Source organism: Sinocyclocheilus grahami, unplaced genomic scaffold, assembly GCF_001515645.1.
Source record: "Sinocyclocheilus grahami isolate Dianchi unplaced genomic scaffold, SAMN03320097.WGS_v1.1 scaffold288.1, whole genome shotgun sequence".
Lineage (NCBI taxonomy): Eukaryota > Metazoa > Chordata > Actinopteri > Cypriniformes > Cyprinidae > Sinocyclocheilus > Sinocyclocheilus grahami.
This window is the reverse complement of record NW_015505467.1, coordinates 305,112-317,423: the sequence shown is the minus strand read 5'-3', so window position 1 is coordinate 317,423 and position 12,312 is coordinate 305,112. Positions and strand designations below refer to the sequence as shown.

General features: G+C 37.6%; 1 protein-coding gene across 1 annotated transcript; it reads left to right on the top strand.

Annotated features, from left to right (window-relative positions):
• Positions 1 to 6,364: 6,364 nt before the first annotated feature.
• LOC107600665 (thyrotropin-releasing hormone receptor-like) lies at positions 6,365 to 9,863 on the top strand. The gene is made up of 2 exons (XM_016292613.1): positions 6,365 to 7,135; positions 8,658 to 9,863. Exons 1-2 carry the CDS (start codon positions 6,365 to 6,367, stop codon positions 9,087 to 9,089), a joined length of 1,203 nt encoding a protein of 400 aa, XP_016148099.1. The 3' UTR covers positions 9,090 to 9,863.
• The last annotated feature ends 2,449 nt before the right edge of the window (positions 9,864 to 12,312 follow it).

The window sequence follows — 12,312 nt, the reverse complement described above, 5'->3', positions numbered from 1 at the left end:
GGGGGGGGGGGGGGGGGGGGGGGGGGGGGTGTAGAGTATTAGATTTCTGCATGGCCCATTCCACACATGAACTAACAAGGACAATATGAGAAAATAATGGCAAAAACATCCCAATTATAAGCTGGCATTTTCTCAGTGTAACACAACAATGCTTTCTGAGGATCTGAATACACCAGAGTGCTCTAAATCAGAAACTGTAGCCCTCAATCACTCTACATACCATGACGAAATGGCTGAAGTGGAAACATTTCAGTATTCTGAAAGAGTAAGAAAGAGGCAGTAGGATTGTCAGTATTAGCAGCAGGTTTCTGTACAACAGGACTCCTTTCTTTTAGATCTCTTATTTTCAGCTTGGAAAGTAAGGGTTTGAATACGATCAGAAACCTCATTTAACGTCCTGCCACACAACCTGAAGTTCGAACCTCTGTTTATTCAAAAATTTACTTGCTTCTTGATTAATACAAATGATATCATGCTGTGTCTCTCTCTGAAGCCTGAGAAATCTGTTATGTGATATTATGTTTTTCTGCATCAGTAAGCAATTGTCACTGACACAAGGTTGAAAAACAAGCTCTTTTGGCCATGCTGGAAAGGTCAACATTACATTGGCAGTCCAATAGAGAAAACGGAGAAAACAGTCAACTAATGGCATCGCCATTCTCCTCCTCGACCAAACTATGTGGTGGCGATGAGCGACTGGGACTTGATCTTGTTCTTAAATTAATCGAACCATAGAGCTTTGTGGAGTGCTTCGAATAAGCGAAGGCTTTCCTTCTGTACATCTCACCTTTCCACATTGAAATCATTAGCAGAGTGGACAGCACCACTCCGCCCAGTGTGAGAAGGCAAAGGCCGGCAATAACACACCTGTCAAGGTGCGCACCAATCCTGGCGCTCTCGTTCTCGAGTCTTTCCATTTCACGTGCAGAGACGTTGTCGGGGTTCACTCTGACGTCACGAGGGACCGTGTACGATATGATCACCAGCGAGATCCCGGTGATCAGGAACGTGACTGCGCCACAATTTAAAACAACTGTTTTCTATTTTAATATATTTTAAAATGTAAATTATTCCCGTGATGGCAAAGCTACAGTTTCAGCAGCAATTACTCCAGTCTTCAGTGTCACATGATCCATCAGAATCATAATTTTTTTAATCTTTACTGTGACTTTTGATTAAATGAATGCTAAATAAACAGTTTTTTAAACAAACAAATAAATAAATAATCAATAAATCTTACTGACCCAACCTTCTGGATGTAGGTGTATTACATATAGGACATACAAAAAGCACTCGAAAATTTGGCAGAGCTAAATTGACTAGTTTGGCGAGGTGTTGAAAATTAAAATAAAAAAAAGTTATTCTGGATACTGGATATTGCTGGGGATTTTGTAGCTGATTAGATGCTGAGGATATTTCATTCTTTATTAGAACCTCAATGACAGTGTCTGAGGTTCTCAATACAGACAAGGTAAGCAAACGCGAGTAGGTAGAGAAGGGAGGAGCTGTCCTTGGTGCTGAGCACAGTGACTCAATTACAACTGAGCTCAGGCTGAAATCACTGCTGCCCACAGAGCTAAACATGTCACATGACCTGATCCAAGGACACGTTATGTGATCCAGAAGTTGTGAATTTTAGGCTATGTTCAGAATGGAATACTAGCTTAGTACTTACTGAATACTGTGCAGCAGTATATACTTCATACAGATTAAAATAGTAAATGAAACAGTAGGCATTACTTCATGGCAAACATTATATACAGAAGTAAGCTACATTGTCAAATTGAAATAAAGCTAAAATAGAATATTAAATTAGAAGTAAAAAATCTACTTACAAAAAACTTAAATGAAATGTTGCATTGGCAACTAACTGAAATAATGTAAGTTGAAGTACTAAAATGACTAAAACTATAACTGAAGTATATATATTATTAAATATAATAAATATTAAAAACTAATCAAAATGACAAAAGCACATTGCAAAATTACTAAAAATTTAACTAAAATTAAAAGATAAAAGCTAATTCAAAATATTATTTATTAATAAATAATATAATAGTTTATAAATACTAAAATAACACTAATGACCTCATGAACTCACATCGTAGTTTAATTCAGCAAGTGTTTTACAAATATCATCTTAATATTTAGCATTTTAATGCAATTTTGCATTAAAATGTTATAAGGTTTTGCAGTCAGATGAATAATTTATTTTTAATGATTAAAAATAAAAGAGAAACAGAATCAAAACTGATATTTCAGTTCATCAGTCATGGGCTGCATATAAAAAAATATGTATAGTGAGCACAGTATTATATACTGCAGCAATAAAGAATAGTACGGTAGTATGCTATTCTGAATAAAGTCTCGGATAAAGAGATATATGTCTGAAAGAAAGCTCTTAAAAGAAAGAAAAAAAGTGGAATGATACTCTGACAAAGACCCCTCTAAACTCTTAAGCCTCTTAAATACATACAGTACAAGACAGAAATTTTAGGGCCTGTAGAGAAGGAGAAATGTTTTTAAGGAAGAGACTGAAAGAGACAGAATGATGGACAGCTCTTTTAATTATTAAACATCTTTGAAGGTCATGAAAAATAGTGACTTTCAGGGTAACAGAATGTTTTGATTGTATCATAATATGAGCTCATCCTTATCCATTTAAAATGATAACAACACAACATCCACTATCCCAAAGTTTTAATTGACAAAAAGGTTTTTATAGAATAAGAGTTGAGAATCAAATCTTGGACATAGAAGTAGCTCCATTGCCCTTGAACATGTTAGTATTATTGTAATAAATTTAATATGATGAAATGGGTCGATGCCGTCACCACCAACTACCTGCACTCATCTAATTTTTCTGATATGAACGGACTCTCTTTGCAGCCAATAATGGGAGCGTACAGAATGACTAGTTTCACCTCATTGTGTGCACAGCCTTTTGGATGGGAGATGTGCAAAGTGGGATGTAGAAATGGGCTCTTGTCATTAGGAAAATGAGAGATTCCTGAGTCGCAGCCAGAAATTTTATTTATTCCTTTGAGATGCTGGCTGCCAAGCTTTGAGTGGCCTGCTGGCATTGTGTCGGATTAAGAGCAGAACAACATCTTTGTGTTTTAAATTCTGAAGTTTGCTGAAATCAAATTCAATTAGAGAATGAATGATGCATACAGTCCAGCAGATGATGAATTATTCATTACATTTCCATAACAAATGATGAAATCACAGCCCTGTCATTATGAATGCTTGTCACGCTCCCATATTCATAAACTTGTGCGTCTCAGTTTGATAATCTCTCAGATTTCTCACAGGCTATGCTTGTTCTTTTCAGAGTAGAAGTTGGGTGATGAACCATTACAGGAAGTTTACTTTGATCAATGCAATATGGGCTCCTTTGTCTCTTTCTCGAGGAGATTTGATGAACAATAGCCTCCAGATTTTATTCATCTCATAATTTCGCCTATAGCCATAGTTTGAGTAGAGTTGAGATAAAGTAGGAACTGGTATTGGGTTGTTATGGAATGCTAATTGAATATACATTGCAATAGGACTCATCCTAGTACATAAAAACATCCAAAATGTCCATCTTGGTCATGGCAATGCGATGTAAAATGTCCCAACAATAATTTTATTAGTGATAAATAACTTTTATGAATCTGTTAGGCATTTTAAACATTTTAACGCTCATTTTGACGCTAATAATGAAATATTTAATAGTAAAGTGTTCAGTTGCTTTTCATTTCTTGAAATGAATCACAAGCCTAAGAAAGATTTCTAGAATCTGCACGTTTTTAGGGACTATTTGTGTTCAATTCAATTCAATATGTCCACAAGATGGCAGTCAAACACTAATCGTGCAAAGAAGTATGTGAAAAGTCAAACATTTACATAAGGTAAAGGGCGATCATCTATATGAAGATAATTTATGGTTGCAAATATATTGTACAAACAATTAATTATCTATCTAGAACTTTTAAACAAATAATAAATCAGAAAAACTGTCAGACCTTGCTTCCATTTGTCTACGCTTGTGTACACTTGCAAAGGTCTAGAAAGATTAATAGCTGAAAAAACACTTCACTGCATCAAGCTCCTACTGAAATCTTGTTGATATTTTTTAAGGTGGCCATAATGGATTATGTATTTATGGCCGTCAGATAGAGCCATAAACTCTGACCTTCGCATAATGGAAAAGTGGAATGACTTGTAGCACTATCTGTCTGTAATAGCCTTCATGATGTAAAAATCCAAAAGATTTGACAGCTTTAAAGTGATTGTTAACTGCTATTAACTTTTCTGAAAAATATACAAGCAATCTGTGCCAAGTCTTGAGAGAGCACAAAAGCTGTCAGAAATGATTAATTATTTTTTTGTGACATGAATGACGTGCTTTTGACAACAACAAAAAAAACAGATTTTGCAACACATTTAGAATGAGCAATGATGAACCAACCTGAAAAATCTCACGCCAATCAAACATTAAAACGATAAACGCCGTTCATACCAACGATAACTACAACCATAAAAGACACAATTTATAAAAAAATTCTACATTTAAAAGAAGTCCAAATCACAACTATAACGATAACAGCACAGAGGAACTAAATCAATGGAATCACTTTCAAAATGATTTTTTTTTTCTCGATAACAGTGACAACCAATCAGAATTCATCCTGCTTTAAAGAACCTTGGCGCGCGTTTACAGTACAATAAATCCTGCACTGGCGTGAACCATAGACTGTAGGCGTGAACTCATGTAGCTCCGCCCCTTTTCAGCTGCGGTCCTTGTCTTCTGTCTTGTTTGTATTTCCACAGCATGAAGGTACAGTCCTACAAATGTATGAATGGACCGCTTGTTTTAAAATGCTCGGCCTACTGTCATTTGTTATGAAATCCGCCTCGAACATTACAATCTTCATGATAACTTTCGTTAACTCTTTCATATGTAAATCCACTTCGCCAGCTAATTACTCTTCAACATGTTACAAGAGCTACCGCAAAAACGGAAGTTCAAAGTCAGAATTCTAAATATGGCAGCAGGCTTGTTTCTCTGGCGCATCTATGATCATTTGGTATAATTATCTTGGTGTGAACGGACATTAATGCTCCAAATCTAAACGCCTTTTTTGTAGATAAAACTAGCTTTTTATCCACTACCTTAAAAATCTTATTTCAATTGACCTGTACAAATACAATGTCAAATTACAATTGTAACGTTATACATTATAGCTCAAGGCACACAACTCAAAAGATGAATCACAGTGATTTTTCTGTCATCATAAACACACTGAAGACTATTAAGACCTGTGCGTCCTCAGTAGACTCAGTGAGGTGTCAATAATAGCTCTCCTTCGGGTGTAACCTCCTGCATTCTGCGGGTGAAATCAAACTTGGCCAGTCTTCCTGGGCTTGGATCAATCTGTAACCTTATCACAACCCTTGAAACAAACAGCCTAGAAGCAAGCACCATCAGTTCTGATATACCCAAAGCAAACTGACTTTTAAACAAACACCATATTGCAGAGGAACACTGTAATTAGAATGTGAATGGGCCTATGTTTAGTTTTTGTGTGTGTGTGGCAGTTTAGCCAAGAAACCTATAATCGAACAGACCGTGTGTTGGATACACTAGATCTCTCTTGCTTGCTGCTGCGGCATTACGCACCGCACAACCTGCCCTTACTGAAGCTCCAAACTTGGCCAGTCTTCCTGGGCTTGGATCAATCTGTAACCTTATCACAACCCTTGAAACAAACAGCCTAGAAGCAAGCACCATCAGTTCTGATATACCCAAAGCAAACTGACTTTTAAACAAACACCATATTGCAGAGGAACACTGTAATTAGAATGTGAATGGGCCTATGTTTAGTTTTTTTTTGTGTGTGTGGCAGTTTAGCCAAGAAACCTATAATCGAACAGACCGTGTGTTGGATACACTAGATCTCTCTTGCTTGCTGCTGCGGCATTACGCACCGCACAACCTGCCCTTACTGAAGCTGTCGGTCTCGTATTAGGGTTACAGGGGTTTTTGAGAGACCATATCAGCCTGTTCAGACACTGGGCGGTGCAACACCTCTGTCAGCTCTCTGCAGTTATGCACGCCAGGGACATCATTTTTATATATCACACAAATTGCCACGGACACATTCTTGGCTTTGCACCAAACGCAAACGCTTTAATTTTCATCTCTGATATCTAAAGTCTGCTGTGAGCGGTGTTTTATTCCAGAAGGACATTTAAAACGGCACAGATTTGAACTTGAAGGAATTGTATTTCTCTGGAATGTTGAAACATGACCTTTTTGAGAGCTAAAAAGTGATTTTTTTTTTTGCGCAAAAGAGAAAACAAAACCAAGTGGAGCATGGAGAACAGCACTTTATTAAAATTTAACAACGGGACGATATGGACTGACTACAGTATCGAATACAAGGTCGCTAGCATCTTATTAGTGATTCTTATTTGTGGAGTTGGAATTATTGGCAATGTTATGGTCATTCTTGTGGTCTTAACGACCAAGCACATGCGTACCCCAACTAACTGCTATTTGGTGAGTCTGGCAGTTGCCGACCTCATGGTCCTGACTGCAGCCGGGCTGCCCAACATCACCGAGAGTCTGTTCGGTGGCCACTGGGTGTACGGATACGCTGGGTGCCTCTCCATCACTTATTTTCAGTACCTGGGCATCAACGCGTCTTCCTGCTCCATCACAGCCTTCACCATTGAACGCTACATCGCCATTTGCCACCCGATAAAAGCGCAATTTATGTGCACCCTCTCCCGAGCCAAAAAGATAATTGTTCTCGTTTGGGTTTTAACGTCCCTGTATTGCGTTATGTGGTTTTATCTCTCCGACACGAAAGAGGACGTTTATGAGAACGCTGTCCTCGTGACATGCGCCTACAAAGTATCTAGAAACCTGTATTTGCCAATATATTTCACAGATTATGCCGTGTTTTACGTTATCCCGCTTTTCCTGGCCACTGTTTTATACGGATTGATCGCAAGGATTCTTTTCCTCAGCCCACTCCCGTCGGATCCCAAGGAAAGTCGAAGAAACTGGAAAAAGGAGTCGTCCGTGCATGGGAACTCCAGGAGTTCCTCCAGCAGCACAACAGCAGCTTCTCGGAGACAGGTAAAGTGCTGATTTTATCTGGTTTATTTTATGCAGAAGTGAGTTTTCTTCTGTGCGTAATTTTGCGCTTGCGAACCTACTGGATGTTCTAGCATTCACTGGTTTGGAACGGGTAGGCTATCGTTATCTCTCGTTTCGATTTCTTTACTGTTCCATTTATGATACTTTTATTGATGAACAATATTAGAATGAATGAATGCATACATAATATTCATTTTGTTCCTTCGGACAGGACAGCAAATCTAAACAATCCAAAATAAATTCCACAATTCTTGCAAAAATGTTATACAAATACTTTTTAATGATTTTTAAAAGACGTTTTAGAGGGGACATACATGGAGTTCAAACATTTCTTCCTAACTATATACTGAATAGACATATCGATACAAAAAAAGTGAACATTTAATTCATTCAATTTATACGCTCATTACAACGAGACTAATCTTTCATTTCTCGAGGTCAGAAAACAAACTACACTTGTTTTAAGTCTAACGATCTCGCGATTCACTTAAAAAGAACAGTCTCAAGAGTTATTCGTTCGAGATTCTGACCGCTATGTTTGATTGCCTAAACATCTCATTAGACTCATTAGATTCATTTGGAAACTGCACTGGTTGCGCTGTCTGTTTTTAAAGAGCCGAATCATTAGAGTCACTCGTTCGAGATTCTAATACTTCACATCAAAGAGTAGCGTAGTTCGATTCCCGAACAAATGACTCTTAAGCTCATCGGGAATCGAACTACGCTGGTCTCCTGTCTAGATTCTGTAGCTGTGTTGCGGTTATTAGACGTGCGGGAAACATTTGTGATCCAGAACACAGGCGTTTGCTGATTATTTGAGAAATGTTATGTGCTGTGATGCTCACATAGCCTCGAGCAGGTAAAGGTCCAGATACATAGTGAAGCCAGACAGCATCTGATAAACTGGGAGCGACTGCACTTGTGGTGTTGTTGTTGTTGTTGCCCTAGGGCTTTTTGACTTGTCCAAACATGGTGAGAAAATACACCTCTCGACCTTTATAAAATTAGTCTTAAACCCATGTAGCAAATCTCTACAATAAATGAACCGTGACATTTTATGGTGTGGGAATAATCTGGCAAACAATACAACAGCTGTACCGTGACAATCATTCAGTTTATACTGTTGCAAAAGGCCAAGATGGAGTGAGAAATTAAAATGAGCATGCTGGTACCTCTCTAATAAGAAAACCATAGCCACTCATATTCAATCACATTAACCTTACACAATAATCAGTATTAAAGCAGCAATATAAATATGTAAAATTGAGTATTAATGGTACACAATAAATTCAAAACTTACCTATATTTAACTTAAACAGTTGAGGCTTGTAATAATATATAATATAATATAATAAATACTGTATGTGTTATAAAACAATTATAGATTTATTAAAATGAGATTGAAGAGGATTTTTGTTTAAAAAAATTAATAATCAATCATTATGAGGGATCAGAGAGTTACATACATAACTGAAAACTTCTGTCATCCTCTTTGCTGTAGGTGACAAAGATGCTGGCAGTTGTGGTGATCCTCTTCGCTGTGCTGTGGATGCCCTATCGGACACTGGTCGTGGTCAACTCCTTCCTCAAGAAGGCCTATCTGGACACCTGGTTTCTTCTGTTCTGCCGTCTCTGCATCTACTTGAATAGTGCCATCAACCCTATCATCTACAATGCCATGTCTCAGAAGTTCCGGGCTGCCTTCCACAAGCTCTGCCATTGTGGTCCCCAGCGCTCCGAGAAGCCCCCCACGTATAGCGTGGCCCTCACGTACAGCGTCATCAAGGATACCTCCAATGGAGAAAGCCCAGACCACTATACCACAGAGCTAGACGACATCCGCGGAGCCGCCAAAGAGCTTCTGCCCGAGAGGAAGAGGCTAGCATTTAAAGAATCCTCACTAGCTTGTAAAGACACATTGGCTAATGCTTAGATCCTTGGTTGGCATGTTTGACTAGGGTGCTTAATTTGCACTTTCACAGTGCCTCAGTGGCCTGTTGGATTGGCCACCACATGGAAACAGCATTTTGACAATCATTTACACATTTGAAACAAAGCAGATTTATTCATAACTTATCCATAACCTAGACTTATATAGTAGCTCAAGACCAAAATAGGTCTTATCCAGTCTGTGAAGGTGAAGTAATGCTCCTGACGCAATCATGGGTGAGGATTGACAGACAATTGGATGGACGATTGAACATGATTCAGTGACGGTATTGATTTGGAGGTGATTGAGTGTGTGGGCTAGGCTGCACGATTAATTGAAATAAAACCTGCAATTGAGATTTGGCTGCGATTTGATTCAAGTAGTACAAGCGTTGCATGTTTCAAGAGCCATGCCCATGAAAGAGGCAGGATTTTGAGTGCACGAGCACCACTTGTCATATTTTGCCAGTTTCCGCATATCTCCCATTGAAAATTAACTAGACACTTGCGAGTGGCGTGTCCCGAATGGCCTGTGTCAAGTGTGGCACTGTGTTATGTTACACGTGAGCAGCTTGTGACAGTGTTTTCAGTATCTCAAAGTAGCTTGCTTTGCAGTAAAAGCTTCTCTACACAAACGCATTTCTGCATCTGCTTAGTTTGGGTGGCTGTGTGCATTTGAGAACAAACCACGTGCCAAGCATCTTCCCAAACTGTAATGAGAAGCACTTATAAGCTGGCTGTTTAAAGAGAAAAGAGAACCTTTAATTGCTCCATTTGGTTCCCTCGCTCTGCCAAAATAAAATCACAATTTTTATCCGAAAAATCACAATTACATTTTCCTCCAAAATCATGCAGCCCTAGTGTGAGCTGAGGGGTGAATTCTTCGGCACTTCCAGTCAGAAGATTTGTACCTGTGGACTCAAAGCGATGGCCAGTGGTCACTGTGGCAACAGCTGCATCACGGCCAAATAATCACTCTGGAAAACCTGTTCCAGGAACAGTTGTCACATTTTCAGTCTCTGTGATCTGAAAAAATGGACGGTTGATTACTTCTTGGCTCTCATTTGTTTAAATTGTAAGCTCAATATTACAATTGTAGAGAAATATCCTGCCCAATGATTCTTTCTTTTGCAAAGGGGCATAAAATGACACCATTATGAAGCTTAAAATACCATAGTACACCTAGAGCCATGCCACTAAATTTAAGGGTGTTACATATTCAAGCCCTTAATTTTAGCATTTCAGTCATGATTCACACCCACTTTCCAAAAATGTCAGTCTAAAACTATAGATTAAACAACTGTGTTGTTTTTGTCATATATATTGTGTGCATCATCAGCTGAGGCTGTTTTCTCACAGATCTGTCTGATGCTCACTCTGGCACTGAGATTTCCTAGCAGAGCTCAATTTTGCAGATGATAAACTGCAAAATTAAGAAGGAGATGAAGATAATCTGTGATTTTGGATGTTTGTACCTTTTGCATCATTGTGGTAAAATGGATGGGAAGGTAATTTAAGAATTATATTCTGCTGTAAATATGTTTTGATATCTCTCTCTCTGAAAAAAACAACACGTTTCAGCTCTCTATCTGTAGTTTTCAGTACTTGGTTGCTGTAAAATATCTACATGGACATAGATTGTGATGTGACATTTTAAGCCTAACAACTTGAACTGCCCACTTATGTTTTTTCTTCTTCTCATAATCAGTGAACACTTTAGTGAATGAAATGTACAGCTGTTGTGATGTAAGCAAAAAAAAGTGTGCGGTGGTAACATTTGCTCATTATTAGTGTTTAAATAGCCTTTCTTGCTGTTTTAAAACATGTTTTGTATTTGTATTTTGTACAGTTGCTGTTTAAAATAAACTGATAGTAAATGTTTGGGAAATTCCTCTTTGCCTGATTTCATTTTTATGGTTTAACATCCTCTAAATGTTACTTAGATATCATGTTAATGGAGAAGCTGCAATGTATGAGAATTTCATAACAATAATCCGGAAACATAAAATCCAATCAAATGGATTCCAGCTCATTTCCTCTAAATCATCCATTGGACACTGTATTTTGTCACAGATTACTCAGTGACACAAAAACAGCCAAAATTCACACTTATTTATGAGATTATGAGTGTCCAGGTCAAACTCCTGCCTGTCAGGCCCATTCCATTGCAAACGCAGTCCTGACCCTCACTAAACAGCTAATGGAGCCCCGATGCAGGGTGGATGGGTCAGATAGAAGATGGATGTAAAAGCTTGTCTAGAGGAAGAGCCTGAATAGCCATTTATTACCATTCCCTCCTGCCCTCCAATAACAATAAATCATCACTCAATATAGAGAAGTGGGTTATCAACGAAGTAATTTATAAGGGGCAATAAATTAAAGAGCGCTAACAAACATTCACGAGTTTGTGTGCCCATATAATCTTAGCATTAGTGGTAAACAGATTTGGCTTGATGTCTGCAATGGAGGGCTCAGAGAGATTATATAAGTGGTAAGAGGATGTTTTTATACTTGGATATTAATTGGAAGATTAGATGGGCGTACTCCTCCCAAAATTACGTTAATAACTTCACTTAGAGTGATTGCAGTTGCAAGTGAAATATAATTGGCTTGTTTGAGCATGACGTTGCAAAAGCTTTGTGTTTTATGAAAATTCTGTCATTAATTATTCACCCACGTTATTCTAAACTCAAACAATTTTCTATTCTATTCTAGCTTTATAAATCTTGTTTAAATATTCTTAAATCAAGATACAAAACGACATGAGATATTAAGTCTTATTTATGATTAAACCAAGAATATACATCTACTAATGGAGTAAGAAAAGTAGACTTGCCTGTAAACCTTTGAATTTATTTTTCTTACCGCAATGGCATTTATTGATTTTCTTGTTCTAAGAATACAACAAATTTTTGATACCTCAATTTTTGATACATTTCTCAGAAAACAAGACTTAAAATATAATTTTGCATCTCAAGTAAATCTGTCTTGTTTTAATAATGTGCTGGTAAATAAAACAACAATACTGAGTAAGAAAATTACTTTTGATGTGTTACTTATGAAGCTATAAAATGTAAAGCAGGAATTGATCAGTGTAAAACATCAAAAATATTGTAGAAACAATTTTCACTCCGAAATCGTAGGTAAATTTCACAAATATTACAAAGAAACGGCAACTCTTTAAATGAAATGTTACATTTTGAAGTAGAAATGTTTTTATAAAACAT